The sequence below is a fragment of the Chiloscyllium plagiosum genome, chromosome 23 (assembly GCF_004010195.1).
Source record: "Chiloscyllium plagiosum isolate BGI_BamShark_2017 chromosome 23, ASM401019v2, whole genome shotgun sequence".
NCBI classification, from domain to species: domain Eukaryota; kingdom Metazoa; phylum Chordata; class Chondrichthyes; order Orectolobiformes; family Hemiscylliidae; genus Chiloscyllium; species Chiloscyllium plagiosum.
In genome coordinates this window covers 31237340-31257468 of record NC_057732.1, presented here as the reverse complement: position 1 = coordinate 31257468, position 20129 = coordinate 31237340, and the positions used below count along the sequence as shown (strand labels likewise).

General features: G+C 38.3%; 1 protein-coding gene across 5 annotated transcripts in view; it reads right to left on the bottom strand.

Moving 5' to 3' along the window:
• Positions 1–20129, bottom strand: part of LOC122561734 (gamma-secretase activating protein) — an 88678-nt gene that overhangs the window by 32642 nt on the left and 35907 nt on the right. For 2 of the 5 annotated variants that reach the window (XR_006315096.1, XM_043713813.1), the window contains exons 12-23: positions 17695–17780; positions 16057–16134; positions 15520–15597; positions 13951–14043; positions 12466–12683; positions 8220–8286; positions 6634–6716; positions 6468–6527; positions 5432–5563; positions 2802–2857; positions 2522–2553; positions 1122–1183 (exon numbers count right to left, since the gene is read on the bottom strand). Coding sequence is in view for 4 of the 5 variants with exons in the window: in XM_043713813.1 (XP_043569748.1) it covers positions 1122–1183; positions 2522–2553; positions 2802–2857; positions 5432–5563; positions 6468–6527; positions 6634–6716; positions 8220–8286; positions 12466–12683; positions 13951–14043; positions 15520–15597; positions 16057–16134; positions 17695–17780 (1045 nt within the window). In the remaining variant the exon portion in view is untranslated. The remainder of the gene's footprint in view (positions 1–1121; positions 1184–2521; positions 2554–2801; positions 2858–5431; positions 5564–6467; positions 6528–6633; positions 6717–8219; positions 8287–12465; positions 12684–13950; positions 14044–15519; positions 15598–16056; positions 16135–17694; positions 17781–20129) is intronic. The other 3 variants (XM_043713816.1, XM_043713814.1, XM_043713815.1) reach the window with 3 other exon arrangements.

Sequence of the window (20129 nt, the reverse complement as noted above, 5' to 3'; positions counted from 1 at the left end):
GCAGGGGAAAGTGGCAGGATGGGAGGGTGGGTCGTAGGGGGTCGTGGACCTGACCAGGTTGTCACGGAGGGAACGGTCTTTGCGGAAGGTGGAGAGGGGTGGGGAGGGAAATATATCCCTGGTGGTGGGGTCTTTTTGGATGTGGCGGAAATGTCGGCGGATGATTTGGTTTATGCGGAGGTTTGTAGGGTGGAAGGTGAGCACCAGGGGCGTTCTGTACTTGTTACGGTTGGAGGGGTGGGGTCTGAGGGTGGAGGTGCGGGATGTGGACGAGATGCGTTGGAGGGCATCTTTAACCACGTGGGAAGGGAAATTGCGGTCTCTAAAGAAGGAGGCCATCTGGTGTGTTCTATGGTGGAACTGGTCCTCCTGGGAGCAGATACAGCGGAAATGGAAGTCTTGGAGGTGAGCTGCCACCTTGAACAGCTGCAGTCCACCTGCTGAAATCATAAGTTAACAATCTTCAAGTGCTCAACCGGGTTGTACCGCCATAGTGAAAGAAGGGGCTGCATTTTAAAGTCATTAACTGTAGTCCCAGTAGGTGGATCATATTTCACCCAGTATGACAGGATATAGGTGCTAATCAAATCAATCTGTGGAAATCAATATAAGTGTGAATCTTACATGCTACAACATTTCTTCAGTAAAAAATACTTCAGCACAATATTTGTGAATCAAATGAGAAGCTTGAATCAAGGTTATAGTTTTTCCTTCTATTTTTAAATTACTTTCTAGGGGGAATGTCTCTGGACTGGTAATCCAGAGATCAGCTTAGTGGTCCGGCACACAAGATCAACTCCCACCATGGCAGGTGAAGAAATTAAATTCAGTTCCTAAATCTGAAATATAAAAGCTACTCTCACTACCAATGACCATGACAACTAACACAGACTGTTGTAAAAAGCTCAACCTGTTTTAATGATATCTTCGAGGGACAAAAAAAATTCCAACAATTTTACCCGGACTGGCTTGCATCTGTCTCCACATCCATGCCAATACGGTTGACTCTTAATTGCCCTCTGAAATGGCACAGTAAGTCACCTCAGTTCAAGGGCAATTAGGAATGGTGTTTGAAACAATTCCAGGATAATATACAGGATACACGCAACTGGGTTCCTTACCAGTCCTATCAGCACCATCTGGTGGCGGTCTTCTTCCTGAAAGAAGGAAACAGCTTTCTGTTCTGTTAAAAGAAAAGTTAAAGCATCCATCAACTTTGAATCAGCTCACACACCTCTTGTTCAATGGAGAAAATTTGTTACAATTTCCTAATTAATTACCAGCAAAGAAAATACTTCTCCCTATTCAAATTTCTTCTAGGGCTTGATTGCCTACAGAACAAATATTTCACATGCACCCTAACTCAAAAGGAAAATGTATGTGTGAATTATCACTTAACAATTGAAAGTAGATGCAATTGCAATTCAAACTCTAAGCCTGTTAATTGGATGTCCGCTGTGAGAAAGTATTAAAATTGATCATTATATTGATTATAGCTGGATACTTAAATCTTAAGATAATGCGAATATGGTGTGCAGTTTTGAACTCCTTATTTAAACGATGGATCTGTTGGAGGCAGTTCTGGAGGTTTACTAGATTGATGCCAAGGATGAGTAGATTATCTTATGGAGGAAACACTGAACAGCCTGAGCATGTTTTCACTGGAGTTTGGAAGAATGAGGGGTGACTTGATCCTCAAAATGGTTTTGACAAGATGGAGAGGAAATGACGTTTACTCTTATTGGTGAATCCAGAACTAGGGCATATTGTTTTAAAAATTAGGCTTTGATCTTTGAGGACAGATTGGAGGACTTTTTTTCCCCTCTCAGAGGGTCATAGGGCTTTGGAACTCCCTCAGAGATGGTGGAGGTAGTGTCATTGAATATTTTAAAGAGAGAAGATCAATTACTTTTAGGCAAAAGGTGATTGGCACAGAAAGGAACATAGCAGAAAGTGAGGACTGCAGATGCTGGAGATTAGAGTGGAGAACATGGTGCTGGAAAAGCAAAGCAGGTCAGGCAGCATCCGAGGAGCAGGAGAATTGACGCTTCGGGCATAAGCATTTCATCAGGAATTCTTGATAAAGGGCTTATGCCTGAAACGTCGACTCTCCTGCTCCTCAGATACAGCTTGACCTGCTGTGCTTTTCCAGCACCATACTCTCGACGCAGAAGGGAACACAGAACTTAACACACAGAGATCAGCCGCAATCTTACTGAATGGCAAAGCTGGCTCAAGGGGCCAAAGGACCTGCTTCTGCTCCTAATTCACATGCTTGTATGTTAATACGTTGTGTTAAAAATAATGAAAAACACAATGATTAACTATCACCCAAGATTTAAATACCCACTATATATAAAAATCAGCATCTCATTTATGATGCAAGGTTCACCGCAAGTTTCGACTATAATATGACAAATCAATGAGTCTTCTGAGTAGTTGTGCTTGAAGTAGAGCCCTGAATCCAATAATAGAGAAACATATAATTCTAGACAATGAATATCAAAGCAGGTTTTCCTACCCGAGGAACATGTATCCACTTTCGGAAGAATCCTGTACAAATCGAAAAGAAACTTGAGCATCTTCAAATAACCCATAGGCTGATAAATAAAGTAATTTTGGGAATTAATTTTGATGGCTACTCTCACTCTCTTTTATCTTAAGTTAAGTGGAAAAGTCAAGAAAAACTTAAAATTGACATTTTTTCAGGCTTTCCATTGTTCTTCTGCTAAATTTAGTGGAGAGCACTTTGGAAATTAATTCCCCATGAATATGCTTTAGAAGTTTGAAAATTAACTTACGTTTTGGCATTTTCTAAAATATTTCTGAAATGTTGCTTTGCCCTTTCATCCACTTTCTGAAATAATAAAAGTCCTATAAGAAGTTATATTCAAACTTTTTTCCCATATGAACTAAAATGTAATATATTTGAGTCATAAGATTGGAAATGCACGCAAACCATTGGTTTAAACACCCATATTTGGTGACAGATATTGCAGCTTCAGAGCTGTGCGGGGGCAGGGACTAGCACTTTTCTACAAGATTTTACAGAGGTAGAGGTCACAGGTAGAAAAAAGTGTGGTCAGAGACAAGGACAGGGATCCTTAGCAACCATCCCCTTGATCCTTGTGGTCAACTGGGAGACCCTCCGTCCAACCCAACAGACAGGGAATCAGCCAATTTTTTCACTTGACAGGGAGGCAGATCATTAAGACAGTGGTGAGTTGAGTTAAGAGTCTTGATCTCACTCAACACCTAACTACTGTAAAGGAAAGAAGGGGAAGCGGAACTCTCTCCAAGACTAATTTGCCCACTTCCAGGAAGGGGACAATTATGCCAGTTGACTGTTTCTTTCTGTCCACAGATGCTGGCAGACCCAATATGATTTTGCAGCATTTCATGCTCTTTCTGATTTGCTTTTATAAAACTATATTTATTTAAAGTGAACTGTCACCTTCAAGTAACATTCAAGGTGGTCCTAAGTGGCAAACTAGTGTTTAGATTAAAAACTACATTAATTCATAGAGTCATCAGATTTTTTGGAAATGTAATCATGCCTGAAAGATCTACCAGAATTATTCAAGGTTATAACTGGTAGAGGTGAAGAAGAGTCAGAGCATGTTATTTATTTGGATTGTCACAAAGCTAGTCCTTTTTGTTAATCTAAAAGCTATTCCTTGGCTCAAGGAGACTCCGAATTGATTTTTTTGAGGGACAATAACCGGGCCGGGCTCCGATCAGTCTGGTTTTGTAGAGATGAAAAGGATTTTAAGAGGCCTTGTATGTAAACAGATGAGACCTCAGGCCAAAGTGGTCATGTTTTAGAAGTGACCTATACAATGACAAGGGAGGGGCCAGCTCTCTGGCTTCCTGAGATGAGCAGTTTTAGTTCAGTCTTGAATTGGTTGGAAGCTCAACAAGGAGCTGTGTGGAAACACACTCTCTCTCTTCTGCCCTTCAACTTTAACCTGTAAGCATGTGTTCCATTTTTACTGATTTTTAAAGGGACTTTGCTTATTAGGACTGTCGTGCATATTCAGAACAGCATAATTAAGTCTAGTTGGATAGGCTGAGCTGAGCTCTGTCGGGGTTCTTTGTTCTGTTCTGTGTGTATCATTGTGTAATTTTGGAAATACATATTTGTCTGTTTTAAAATCTTGTAAGTCAACCTAGCTATCTTAGTCTGGGTAATTTTCACTGTCCACTTATCGAAACAAATTGCAAAGTTATGGTCAAGGGCTGCCTGCTTAAGGTTGGGTGGTTTGGTTTAGTCCATAACAGGATCTTCAGAAGGCTTTTGGCAAAGTTCCACAAAAATGCTTAGCGTGTAAAATTAAGTAGTGCATGGAATTGGGGATAATGTATGGAAATGGTCCAAAAAAAAAGTTGGCAGACAGGAAACAAAAGAATAGGAATAAATGGATCTTTTTCTGAATGGCAGACAGTGACTAGTGAGATACACAGGGATCAGTACTAAAACCGCTATTCACAATATGCATTGATGATTTGGATGAGGGAACTAAATGGGATATCTTTAAATTTGCAGATGACTCAAAGATGGGTGGTAGGGGCTGTTGTGAGGAGGAGGCAGAGATACCTTAGTACAATTTGGACACTAGGTGAATGAGCAAATGTGTGGGAGATGCAGTACAATGTGGATAAATGTTAAGTTGTCCACCTTGGTAGCAAACGCAAGGCGGCAAAGTATTACCTGAACAACTACGAACCGAGAGAGGGGAATGTACACCAGTTACTGAAGGCAAGCACACAGGTGCAGCAGTTGATAAAGATAAAAGTTGGTCTTCAATGGGGAGAGGATTCAAATAAAAGAGCAAAGATGTCTTGTTGTAATTAAACGGCCTTGGTGAGACCATACCTGGAATAGTGTGCAGTTTTGGTCTCCTTGTCTGAAGGGGGATGGTTTTGCTCCCGAGGAAATACAGCAAAGATTTACCAGACTGATACCTGGGATGACACGACTGATGTATGAGGAGAGGTAGAGTCGGTTAGGTTTATATTCGTTGGAGTTCAAAAGAATGAGATGGAGGGTGGGGAGAATCTCCAAAAAACCTACAAAAAAATCTAACAGGACTGGACAGGCTGTGCAAGAAGGATGTTTCTGATGGCAAGAAGCCCAGAACCAAAAGGGTCACAATCTAAGGATAGGGGTAAACCATTTTGGATTGAGAGGAGGATAAATCCCATCATCCAGGTAGTGGAAAACATTACCACAGGAAGCAGTCAAGGCCAAAACTTTCTAGGATTTCAGGGAAAAGTATACAACACTGGTGCCTAAAGGGATCAAAAGGATACCTGGAAAAGCAGGAAAAAGCTATTGAGTTGGATGATCAGTCATGTTCATAATGAATGGTACAGCAGGCTGAATGGCCTCCTGCTCCTTTCTTTCTATGTTTCATCGAAATCATCTTACCATTTCTGAATACAGTTGCGCTTTTATTAGTCTGGAGCTGTTATTGTGCCATGGATAATGAAAACATTCTAAATTCTTCACAAATTCCACATTCCTGTTTAGCTCTGCCCAGAACCCTTTAAGGGTTTGAATCTGTAAAGATGATGCACATGCTTGTTTAAGAAAAACTGACAAGCAATCAAATATTTTCCAACACAACTCCACAGTGGCAAACAAACAACAGCTTGCATTTTATAGTTTGTCAAACCAAGTGAAGATGCTGCACAAGAATATCAAACAAAACTCCATATTCAGTCAGATTAAAAAGGATAGTAGGGTAGATAATCAGACATCTGGCCAAACAGACAGGTTTTTAAAAAAGATGTTACGGCACATTATTTTAGCCACAAATAGTCAAAGTGACATCTGACACTCCACCTGCTAATCTGTACATCTAGGACAATGTGGTTAATTTTCAGTGAAGAAATTTGCTTTTTTTTTGTGAGTGTGTCTTGGGGAAGGAGAAGAAAGAATTGTCAATGTGTTTCACAACACATCACTGTGAGCCAAAGACCATGTGAGCATGGTTAGCTCTAACTGGTTTTCAAACCGGTTCACAAGCCCTATTATTCTATAATCAGATTAGTTATAATTTTATTGAATGGCGGAGCTGGCTTGGAGGCCAAGCGGGTTATTCCTTAAGTATTTCTCACGACATGATTTATATATTTATTTGTCTATTGGAAGTCAGCAATACTGCATACTGTGAACTCCAAATCAAACAAACATTCAGTAGGCTCTTGGATTTGTTGATACACTAGATGCAATTTTGCATATTTTAATTAAAAATTATTTTTCTAACGATAGCATAGATTTTCTCGAGTTAAGAGGAAGTTTTTGGAAATTCAGGACAGCTTTCGGGATCTATACTTGTTATGAATCACTGGAATGTTAAATTACTTAATTGAAGAGTTAATAATAAAAATGAAAATAATGTTTATAGTTTTATTATGAAAAGTTAAATGTATAAACCTAAAACTAGATTGTACAGTCTTACCGTATCCCTAAAAACAGATACAGAAATAGTTTCTGTGCTGTGGCTTACTCCTGGAATTTCCTTTGGATAAAGAATGGAAATAACAGTTGGCTATATTTAAACAGAACAAAATTATATTTGTACATATCCAAAACATATTTTAATATGTACAAGATTAATATCTTACCCCATTCCAGTTAATTAAGGAGGAGTATGGTAGCAGTTTATCCACAAGGTGTGTTTCGGAGATTGCTTTTCTGTATAAAGTACCTGAAATAAACACATTTTGAAGAGGAAATGCAAAAAAGAATTGTACAATTTAGTGAAAAAAATTAACTTTCAAAGTATTAAGTTGTTTTTTTTTCTGGACTACAGCACTATTGATCTTGGTATAAATACTTAGAAAGTTAAATAACACTAGAAAGTAACTAATCATGGATTACTATGGCCCATTTCAGCAAAATCCACGTGCTTTGTCATACTCAAGGAAAAATATTGACCAAGACAGTGATGCCAGACTACTCATTTCCCTGACTCAACATTTAATAGAGATTAAGAATGGGCATTTGACAGATAGAAGTGAATAATAACCAAGCTAAATAACAATGGATAAGCATGTTTATTAGATTGCAAGTAGCTTTCACTCAGGTGCAAGATCCTGGGTTGAATTTTCCACAGCCCATGCTGGCAGGCCTGTAAGCCTGGGCAGTCTTAAAACTGTACTGGAAAAACAACACATTGCCACCTTTACAGCACTACAAAGGGATCAGTGTGATGGGTCGGATAGCTTATTCACCTGGCTGCAGCAGGTAAGCAATTAAAGATACTCTTTCCATCTTTACCACCTATGGAATGGTAATGGCTTTCCAGACGCAGGCCTGGTAGACATCAAAGCCAGTGTGCAAGAAACCACTCCAAAAAATGGGCCATGACAGCAATACTACCCATTACTGTGGGGTGATTCCCCTCATGCCTGACGATCCAGACTCTTCACGCAACTTTATTTACTCAATTTGGACGCTCCCATGCACCTCCCTACATGTTTCACAACTGTGCATCTTTGATGTGGAGACATCCTCCTTCTGACCATACAGATTCAAAAGCTTGACTGCCACTTTCAATTGGCTGGGCCACCTGGGAGGTGATTGTGGAACGGACTCACTCCTCCAAATTTATGCTCAGAGTTTCACTACCAGCATTCATTGTTTCCCAACCCTTTTTGTAGCCATGGGATCATGAATGCCAAATAAAAGTCCTACCCAGTGTTGCTCAAAGACCTGTATTTTAAATTTTCTATCACTGTAATTAGGCTACAATGGCACCTTGTTTTCCTTAGCTGTATATAAAGGAGTAGTTAAATATTCACTTGATTGTCCACTGATATATCTATGGACTATATGCATTCTGTTCTTAGTCATTGCTTCAGCTTCCTTTCTCTATGACCCTAATGAAAAAATGTGAGTGAGAGAGAAAATTGGTCATATAAAGAATAAGGAAAGTGTGCACTTTGGACAGTATAACATACATAGCTGTATTTATAGATATTAGAAAATTAATACTTTACAAGTCAGATCACAGAACCACTTACCATGGGGCTTCACCGTATTTATTTTTCATCCAACCTGCTTTACATCATAATCAGATGATTTTTAAACAAAAATTCCAAAAGCAAAATTACAACATGATCTTTCAAGACTGTTTCAAGGTGAGTCAATATTACATTTTAGTACCAAAATAACTTCTTAGTATTTACTCTGAAATGAACACACTTACCGCAGATGAATTCCTGAATAAGATCAATAGAGCCAGAAACAGGCAATCCACACATCCAGTGAATAATCTGTTGGGAGGAAAAATGAGAGAGAAGACAAATTTCCAATTGCTGTTTTTCTAACATAAATTGGCCTTTGTAAACTAAAATTGCATTTACATAAGCGAGTTGACCTTTGTTATGGTTAACATCTGAAATATTAATTGGAATTCAAAGTGCTCAAAGTTATCCCTTAATTGTATTTTGTTTGTGGTCTATTCAATACATAGTTTTAAAATTTCTTCTTGAATTATAAATATTGATCACAGAAATAAACACAGAATAATATATTCACACTTCTTAAAGGATTCTTTCCATAGCTTTGAAAGGTTTCTGACTGTGAAATTATATTTAAATCGATGACATGTGCATCAATATGTAAATGAGCATTAATAAGTTTCTTAATTTTATGCATTATGATTAGATTAGATTAGATACCCTCCAGTGTGGAAACAGGCCCTTTGGCCCAACCAGTCCACACCAATCCTCCGAAGAGTAATCCATCCAGACCCATTTCCCTCTAATGCACCAAACACTAAGGGCAATTTAGCATGGCCAATTCACCTGACCTGCACATCTTTAGATCGTGGGAGGAAACCGGAGCACCCAGAGGAAACCCACGCAGACACGGGAGAGAATGTGCAAACTCCATGCAGACAGTTGCCAGAGACTGGAATTGAACCTAGGTCCCTGGTGCTGAGGCAGCAGTGCTAACCACTGAGCTACTGTGCCGCCCTATTTGCAGCCTGCATTTGGATGGATTGTTTTTAAAGAAAAAAAAAAGAATTAGTAGATTTTACCAATGTGTCAAAAGTAGAGTTTGAGTTGTGAAATCTCAGGATTGTCTGGTACAAAAAGGAGGGGAGGGCTGGGGCATTATATGAAAATTTATGCCTCAAGAACTGTAAGGAAGCAGATTGGGGGAACAGATTTTATTAATACACGTGGAGGGCAAATTAATCTATATTATAAATTTGCAATTGTGTATCGGTTCTTTTATAAAGAATATCTTTCGGGTTCAAGAATGGCTGGGATCCTGTCAGAACAATTCAATATTCTAGATTGTGTCCAGGTAGCATTTATTTTTATAGAAAACTGAAATTAAGAGGATTGAATGGTATATTTTGTTCTGTGATATTCACCAGAACAGAAAATAATCAGAAAGAATCAGAAAAGTGCAGCACAGGAGGCTACTCAACCTCCTGTGGGCTGAATTCTCTGTCTTGTAGAAGAAAGCTTTAAGACAAGATTGTGCACAAAAATGAAAATCAGAATGGGTTCCAGAGAGGACACTTTCTTGGAGATGATACTTTCATAAATGGTGTCAGCAGCTGCCAACTGATGTAACAATAATTACCTGTTAGGATGCCCATAAGGCGACGCCGGTGTTGGACTGAATGTACAAAGTTAAAAATCATAACACCAGGGTATAGTCCAACAGGTTTATTTGTAAGCACCAGTTTTTGGACTGCTGCTCCAAAAGCTAGTGCTTCCAAATAAACCTGTTGGACTATAACCTGGTATTGTGTGATTTTCAACATAAAGGAGGAGAAGGAGCATTCATTAACATGTTCCTCACTTCGGAATGGAGTTCAGCTGAGTGCCATGTTCAGCAGCTCCTTGGAAGCAGCCTCCCAGCAGTCAGGCTGAAGTCCATGAGGAGGCGGCGGCAGTGGCCATCACGGAACAATTGGCAGGGAAGAAGGTCACACCAGCAGGTTTGATATTTGTCATGTGCCCCAAGGACATTTCCATCTTGAGGCACACTTGTGCCCTTTCTGCTTCCTGAGCAGCACCCACCTCACTATGTGGTTAAAAATTAAACTTGTCCTTTTTAATAGTCGAGGAGAATTTATTTTTCTCTCAGTGTTGCACAAATCTGTTAGAAATCTGCATTAGAAGGCACTGGAAGCAGGGTCATGGAATATTTTCCAGGCAGAGGTATGTATACTCTTGTCTGGCAAAAATATAAAAAATTATGGGTGGGGCAGGGAGAGATAGATGGGAATAAAGAATTTGAAACACAAACAGATCAGCCATGATCTTAAAGAATGACAGATCAAACTCAAAAGGGCTAAATGGCCAATGTCTGCTCCTAATTCATGCATTTAGATGATCCAGCCTTCCAAAGCTATTGATTGGGCCAGCAGCTTCAGGATCCCACCTGCCAGCTTTAATTACAGAGTGCCTGGATGTGACTTCGGGCTTGGTTGCCTTCAGGAAGATCAGACAGAAGAACAGGCTTAACAAACAGTCCAGATCAGTGCCCAGACACTGGTCCCTCATTTAAAATGAAGGTGGCAAGATGTCTAAAAGTTGGGTCTGTAATGGCTCTTTCTAACAGAAATCAAGTTAAATGTACTCTGTTCTTTCCCGATATCTCAAACGTTTCTGCTTCAATTGTTTACCCAGATTTGTTTCAGAAATAAAGAAAATGCTGGCAATGTTCAACAGATCAGGAAGTATTTTTGAAGGAAGAAACAAAGTTAACATTACCAGAGTTGACCTTGTCAGAACTAAAAGCTAGGGGTGCAACAGGTTTCAAGCAAACTTAGAGGTAACAGGGAGATCAAGAAAGAAAAAGGATAATGGTACAGTGCAAATGAAGATGGTAATGGGACAAGAAGAAATAAAAGGATTTTTCTAGAAGCGGTCCAAATAAGAATAGCAAAAATCATCACCAATAGCTGCCACCCAACAAAAAAGGAGCCAAGATATGATCTGAAATCTTTGCAACTCATTGCATCACGAAGCACCTACACAAAAGTTGGGATGCTGTTCATGGAGCTGATGTTGAGCTTCCTTCAACAGTGTAGGAAATCAAAATTAGGGCAAGAGTACAGAAGGAAATCAAAATGACCGACAACTAGAAATTCAAGGTCATGCCCACAGACTGAAAACAGGTGTTTATGCAAAGCAGTCATCAAATTTACATTTGCTGGAATAAAATCCACAGTTGAAGACAAAAGGAAGGGATATCCAAAGCATCTGTTTGAAGAATAGGATTGTCAGGGTAGCCAAAGCTTCCTGGACAGCAAAGGATTTAGGGAGTAGGGTCAAACAAAAAAAAAACACTCAGTTTGCTTTTGCAAGAAAACGTACATAGAAGTGAGAAAAGAAAGAAGGGCAAGAAGACACTAAAATAGACTGCTGGCTAACACAAAAGCTAACCTAAAAGATCTTCTATAATCATATTTACAGAAAAAGGATTGACAGAGGAACAACAGTCAATTTGAAACCAAATTTGGAATGTAGTAGTGGAGGCAAAAGAAATATCCAAAAGGTATTAAGTTAGTGCTTTAAGAGAAAGAGTACTTTGTCAAAGCTATGCTAAATGCATTCATTAGGCCATTGAATTAGAATTAAAATAAAAGCTTGTTGGGCTAATCTAGAGTTTACTATCTTCAGTAAACAATGCCAGCAGAATTTTGACATCCTTTCCCAAAATGTTTTGCATCCTCTGATGTCTATTAGTGTGGCATCTGGGAGCCAAACTATACTGGTCTCACATCAGAAATAGCAGAATTATCTATCTCCCAATCAAAAGCTCAATTACCACCATCTTCCTACACATTTGTTGCAACCCCCTCTAAGTTCTTCACTGCATGATGCCGGGACCATAGAGTCATAGAAATGTAAGACCCTTCGCTCCAACTTATCCATGCCGACCAGATATCACAACCCAATCTAGGCCCACCTTCCAGCACTCAGTCCATATCCTTCCAAACCCTTCCTACCCATCCAGCTTCCTTTTAAAAGTTGCAATTGTACTAACCTCCAACACTTTCTCTGGCAGCTCATTCCATACATGCACCACCCTCTGCATCATGACTGCATTCTTTTGTGGCACTGTCACCCTCACTGTTATTCAAAGCTAAAGTCTGATTTAATATTGCCATGCTCCCAGAGGATTCCTGCACTGGATGCCTCTTCATAGTTTCTGAGTTGCTATCCACCAGCTATTCTGGCTTCTACCTAGCTATACATTCTTCCTTTATACTACATTACACATTCCATAAATGACTCACTTGTTGCAACTTAATTTGGTTAAAAGCAACAGATATTATATTTAATTTGTAAGCTAACTAATACAACAGAATTTTCCAACAATGTTATTAAACAGTGCAACACCTCATACTTAACCACAAATATACTAAGTTCAGTAATGTGGGGTACATAATGAATTATATTAATTCTTTAGTACAATACCTGTGCTTCTGTTTCTGAGTTGTTCTGGAGATAGAAGACTGCGCAATGCATTGCTGCGAGTTGATGACAATCCAGTTTATTTTCATGCATGAATGACAAGAATAACTTCAAGTCAAGATGAGCTTTATATATTTTTCCAAACTGACAATCCAGTAGTGAATCAGTTAATGACAATATGGGACGTTGCAGATTCCAGGGGCTCACTTTGGCATCCTTCCCTAGCAAACAGATAAGTTTATTAAATAAATATAAGCTATTAAATAAACAGGAATGTGCCTTTCAGCTTTTGAGCCCATTTTGCCAAATACATTAAGATACCTCAACTCCATTTCCTAAATTTACTCTACTTTTGCCTTAACTAACAAAAATCTATCAAGTTCAGTTGTGAAAGCTCCAAGTGACCCAGCACCTGTAGATTCTGGTCAGCAAGGTGGGGAGAGCAAGGAAAGTGAAGGGTTTGTTTTCTGTAACCTTTTGAATGAAAAAAAACACTTGGCATGAATGATCTGGCTCGAGCTTGAATATTGTTCATCCTCTGTGCTGATCATGCTTTTTCCATCCATTCCCATTCCCTCTTTCACAAGAGCAATCAGATTCTCAAACTACCCAACCAAAACATTTTAATATTTTAAAAACTACAATCAAGTCACTGCTGCAATTGTAAAGAAAAACTGAATTCTGTCTTATGATAACTAAACATCGCTAACTAATCATTAAGTTATTCCCCACCATGAGGTCAACAGAAACTCAAGTGATCTTATTTAACTTAAAAATACCAAATCACATTTAATGGCAAGGTGAGCGTAATCTTTTGTGACTAGTATAGTTTAAAAATAGTGAATTTTGGACATAAATTTATTTTGAGTTACTTGAAATTTGGACAAATAATATTGCTAAAAAAGATATATTTTCCAAAATCAAATAGTTATAATAAATACTACCATATAAATGGCAGTTTAACTTCACTGCTTCAACAATCTCAAAAAGGAAATATAAAATGTGGCAATATTAATATGTACCAACATCACTGGTACAATGTCTCAAAGTTAGTTAACCCAAGAAATATACAACAACATTCAGATAATGTCCACAAACTGAATTTAAAAAGCATGCCAGGTTCAATTCTTATCAGAGATGCCCTCACCAGTCTGGATATTTCATCTATTCGAGAGTTATCTGGTTATTTCCTCTGTTCCCCAGCTCCCATCAAAATAAACCATTATTAGCTAAGAGAGCTGAAAAAGACACTCCACCACTTCAGGCAAATTTTTAAAAAGTGTAACCCATTAATCACCAAGCTCAAAGGAGACTTGCTGACCTGAATTAAGTAATACCTATATGACACAGTTCAAAATCCTCTGTCTGCAGCCCAGTACCTCAGCTCACCTGAGAAAGTGTCTGTTATCTTAAAAGCACCTGTTGAGACTGTTTTAACTCCTAAAAACGGATACCAAAGCATATTCAAAATGTGTTAAACATTCTTACCTGACAGAAATAAACTATGACAAACCAAATTAGGATGCTGTATATTGATGAGGTGTAAAAAATATCCAGGCATGTAAACAGCTACATAATAACCTGTAAAGAAAATAACCCGTAAAGAAAATAACCCTATCAAATTATTAAAATTGATTTATTTCAACTTAGCACAAGTTGTAACTTGAATGCTCAGAGTTCAATTATTATAGGATACTTGGCTAACAACTGCTACAATTTGTTCAAACAATGAGAAAACCAAATGAGAAACATTTCCCAAAACCAATCAAATTAAAAGAATTGCTTTTTCTCTTGACCTAAGTGGACATAAACATCAAGGTATCTGGTCATTTAAAATTTGAATTAATTCTAATAGAATCTAGATGCCACAGCCAAGATTTGATTGAACCGGAACCATTTCATTCTTTATGCTATTAATGGAATTTTGTTACTTCTTCTAGAGTTGGGCCCCTTAAATGCAGTGCATCACTAGCAATTTACAGCTTATTGTATAGATATTCTGCATCAGATTTTATTTAGATAATTGATAAAATAATGACTAGCATTATGATAAGCATCTTAAACACATCATTAAAAGGCTTGGGGCAGCTATCATTTCTGAGCTTTAAAGATGGTGAAGGCATTCTCGATAACTCATAACAGAAAAATCTCTTGTTGTAGCACTGATGCTGTTAAGGTATTTTCGAAGGAATACTTATTGATGGTAACAGACTTTATTAACTTCATCTGAAAGGGACAGGTAAGGCTGGGTTTCAAAATAAACACTTGATGACAATTTCCAGCACATCCAGTACTGAGATTCAGAATGTTCAGCTTGTTGCTACACAGTCTATGCTTTGATGATAGGGAAAATCTTACAGTTGGTAGGATGGGGTGTCTTGAGAGTGAAAAAATAAATCTTAACCAAGGGTACACCACAAACACTGAAAAACTGAGTGACCCCTTCTTTGCTTGCTTTCTGTAATGCCTGTGAAGTTATTTACCAGAAAAGTGACTACAAGCCAGATGGCCAATATTAGACAGACAGACGCCCGAAAAAAAGCCTGTGCCATAGATGTTGAATGTAGCAAATTGTTTTTAATCAAAGAGAGTGCAGGTAGATAAACATGACTACAGACCCCCATACTGTAAGTGATAGACAGGTCTTAATACCTCTTTGGTCAAGTCCCCTTATGTACATGTCATCTGTATGTCATAGTATGGAATATAATGGCAGCAGAAGTTCGAAGAGAAGTAATGCTGGATTGATCCTACTAAACACGTGTGGCCAGTATAAAAGTAAAATTGTTCTCAGAAATAATTAAATGAGGATTTTTGCAACCATATATGCAGATTATAAGTTGTGCTGATGGAATTAGGTCTGAAGGGGCAAAAGGATGAGGAGATGCAATTTTGTATTACAAAACTAACATAAATGGCTTTTAATATTCCTGCCATATAAAAAAAAAATCACTTGCTCCAATTAGACATCAGAAATACACCAAAAATAGTGAGAAAATTCATCCCTACATGTTTAATTAAAAAGCATCTTGTCTATACTATATACGATCAGCTTACCAATGTTAATGAAGGTTGGTTCACTTATAAGGTAATGATCAGATTCCTCCAAAGAAACAATAAATGTTTTCCTCCAACCTGCAAAAAAGTTAATGAAATTAAAATATGATCAGCTCAGCATTGTACCACTCTGGTTCCATTCAAATGGTTGGACTATGGGAAACTGTATAAATTGCTGTTTCCTTCCTAGGATTTTATTTTTAACATTATTTGAACATTGTAAAGGAAAAAGCAAAGTCAATGGAACATTTGCCTCTACACTCGATTACATTTCAGAATCTTTCAACATTGTGTGCGCTTTGGACTAGTTTTCTTGGTGGAGTAGTACTTTAGAGTAAGACAAATAGATCAGCCTGCTTGAAGAGGGCATCCTGCAGGCAGCAAGGACAGCACCTATGCAGGCAGTTATTAAAATCTGATTTAGAATGTCCTGGTATTCTAAAAATCAAAGAAAACATTGGTTAAGTGTATTTTGACTAAAGGGAGGGTGACTTTTAGGCAAAGAGAAAGGGCACAACAAAATGAAATCATGTTTACCATAATGCAGAAGAATCACTGAATATGTGAATTCCTGCTTGTTTTGCATAGGATGACTGTAACATACTGACATGGTACCTGCAACAGCAACAAGAAATGAGAAATTATAAAATCATAAATGAAATCAAGGGTCCAAGCATAACAAAATGCCTTTAACCAAGTAAAATAAGCCAAACCTCTGGACAGTTATGACACAAAATTTGAAAAGAGATTAGATCAGGCACCGCCAAGTTAAAATGATAAAGGGGCATCTTGAAAGATGAAAGGAAGTTGGCGCAATGGAAGGACTAAAGAAGGAATGCTAGAAATTATAGCTTTAGCAGCTGATAGCATGGGCATCAATGGTGAGGTGATTAAACTTGGAGATGGCCAATAGGAATTGGAGGAAGTGCTGATGTCTTAAGAGGACTGTATATTAGAGGTTTCCTCCTCAGTGAGAAATAACACAAGTGGTGGAAATTTGGAATTCGCTGCCTACAAGAATATTAGAGGCAGAACACTCATAATATTTAAGTAGCATTTAGTGCACTTGCAATGCCCAAGGCATCCAGTGCTATGATACAAGTACTGGAAAATAAGATCAGAACAGTTAGATGGTTGTTTCTGATCAGCGCAGGCTTGGAGTGAAAAGCATTTTTCTGTGCTGTAGATCTCTATGACACCATGTAGAAAAAGGAAGTCTCATCTCTGTTTAATGTGAGATTTAGACAGGGCTTGCAGAACATCATATTTATTAATTATTATGTAAGCATGTTAGGATGTAGCAATCTTGCGATGATGTCAGGGAGATGCTCATCTCTGGACAAAGTGTTGGAGGAGGAAGAAGAATGGAGAAACTGAACTGGATAGAACCTTGGCCTCTGGTCAATGAGAATGGCAGAAACACATGCAGAAAACCATGTGGAGTAGACCGACCAGCATTAGGCAACAGAATTTTATTGCACCAGGTTTTGTTAAAAAAAATATTGACAGTGTAACTCTCAATTATTAGTTTTACAAATATTGCAGATTAAAACTAAAGTAGCCCAAGCCTGAAGACAGTTTTTGACCTTGCCTTTTCCTCAACCAACATCTTGAACTCAAACTATTGGATGTGGGTATTTAAATAAAACCACTACAAAAGACTGACCATGAGTAATTTGAAAATTAAGTTCCCTTTCCCACCATTAATTTTGTTTACTAATTCTGGTTTAGGTAAGATTTCCGCATTTCTCTGCAAAAGACAAATGCTGCAAATAGTCAACATTTTAGGTGGCACAATCTACAAAGTCCATTATCTCCATTTGGTGATGGCTATATAATTTGTATCAGATATGATAAAGTAAAAGTTGCCTCATATGACGGAGGGCATTAATGGTCATTGTAATGTATTGAATTACAGCGATTACCACTTGTACATCAGCTAATGCACCAACATCATTTCAATTTGCTTTAAGTAAACACAAATCATTTTGTATCCTCATTATTTTGTTGGCGTGAATGAGCAAAGACTTGGCTATTATCCTATCATTGAAACTGATGTAATGAATGGTTTTGAATTCTCCCTCTAATTAACAGTCTTCAAGTACAGTTCCTGGAAAACATGTACTTCACCACATAACAAAAAGGAAAACAAATCAATCCATTTAGATTTGTTACCTGTAGGATTTGTGAAAACTTGCAGATTCAACAATTCCAAAGATGATTCTTCTTGTTGAAAACTAATGTATCCAAAATTGATGAGTCTAAAAAAACAGCACAATTTGGCATTAAACAAATGCACTCATCCATCTTTAACATACATCCTCCATATAACCAGTAATCTACCAGTCAGCAGATTAATTTGCGATTTGTACAGGATGGAGAACCAATGTTTGTGCATCCTCAACCCAACAGATTTCTAAGCAAATTTGCAGGATGATCTCTTTGTAAGGATATCCATCCAGGGCAATTGTACGCCAATTTTATGCTGAGTGTAGGATAAATTATACATATTGTGTTTCTTTAACAATTATTTCACTGAGGAGAATTAAAATACAACAAACAATCTACAAGCACATGTTGCTAATGGGTTTAAAGAGATTGTTGCAAATGCCAACTGTAGTTATGGTCTTTCTTATTCTTTAAAGCCTATTTAACCTCCACATACAAAAAGGTACATAATTCCACCAGGAAAACTACTGAATAGCTGTAATTTCACAGAGAAACATTAGAGTGACCCAAATGTCGATGTTTCACCACCACTTCAGACAAATCTAACTTTTACTGGTAGGGGAAGTATGACAGGGAATGGAGCAGAGCTCAAACAGCCCAGCTGGACAACATTTTAGCTGTTGCAAAGGCCTTAACTCAAAAAAAAGACAGAGTGTGGGAGTAACAAAACAGAGAAGATATGAACACTCCTGAAGGATGATCAAAGTCTATTTAAGTGCAATGATCTGTACCGATTTTTAAAATCTTGTTCTTTAAAATTTAAAAAGGCTGCAGCTGTCAATGGCTATTAAAACAAAAACATGTGCAGGTACATGTTCAAATACCACCATAGCAGCTGGTGAAGTTTAAATTCTGTTCATACAATCTGGTTACTTTATACAAGCTAATCACAGAACATTGACTGTGTTGTCTGCCATCAATTGTTTTAACGATTCCATCTGTTCCACTAATATCCTCAAGGGAATAAAGACAAGTACTGTGACTCCACATCCACAGTAATGTAGTAGACTCTAGTCATTCAATTCAGGGCTGACTCAGCTCTGTTTCTGCACAAAGTGAAAATTGTACATATGGGGCACTTGTTAACAAGTCCAGACTGAAGTCACCCCTCTCAGTAACAAAAATCTGGGCCCTAGGAATTCTCTGCCCCAAGTAATCAATGATAAGCTGATACCAAGTTAGGCTTTTACAAACCCATAGAAAGAAAATAACAGAGTAAGGAATCCTGTAGTTTTAAAGCCTTGAGGATTAGAAGCACAAGAAATATTGCCATAACTCTTGATTCTAAGACACCAAAAGCAGTTTAGGGAAGGGATGGGGTGACCATGGTTGGATAAATCCAAACAAAACAATTACCATTGCATAGTCTTAACAGTCAGAAAAGTGGTGGAAGATGTTGTGATCATTGCTCACACATGCTCCATTTACATTTTTCCCGGAAAACACTGCTACTGACCACATTACAACTTTATCGATATACTGACAAGAGAATGGTTTTCCGTTGGTGAGGTAAAAGTGATTACCAATCACATGAAGACAACATTTAACCAAGTTACCATGGAGACTAGTAAAATTTAAATCAATGGAGATTAAGAGAAAGCTCTCAGAGAGCCTGCAATATAGGTAGGTGAACTTGCAGCGTGGGTTGGTACCTGGGACTTCGATGTTGTGGCTATTACGGAGACATGGGTAGAACAGGGACAGGATTGGCTGTTGCAGGTCCCAGGGTTTATATGTTTTAGTAGGGTCAGAGGTGGGGGTAAAAGAGGGGGAGGTGTGGCATTGCTTGTCAAAGATAGTATTACAGCTGTGGAAAGGACGATGGATGAAGACTCGCCAACTGAGGTAGTTTGGGCTGAGGTTAGGAATAGGAAAGGTGAGCTCACCCAGTTAGGAGTTTTTTACAGGCCTCCTAACAGTCCTAGAAACGTAGAAGAAAGGATTGCGAGGATGATTCAAGAGAAGAGTGAAAGTAATAGGGTGGTTGTTATGGGGAACTTTAACTTTCCTGATATTGATTGGGAAAGCTATAGCTCAAGTTCGTTAGATGGATCAGTGTTTGTCCAATGTGTGCAGGAGGGTTTCCTGACACAATATGTAGATAGGCCAACAAGAGGTGAGGCCATACTGGATTTGGTTCTGGGTAACGAACCAGGCCAGGCGTTAGAATTAGAGGTAGGTGAGCACTTTGGGGACAGTGACCACAATTCGATGACTTTTACTCTAGTGATGGAGAGGGAGAAGTGTGCACTACAGGGCAAGAGTTATAGATGGGGGCAGGGAAATTATGATGCTGTGAGGCATGACTTAGGATGTGTGGCCTGGAAAAGTAAGCTTCAAGGCAAGGGTGTAATTGATATGTAGAGCTTGTTCAAGGAGCA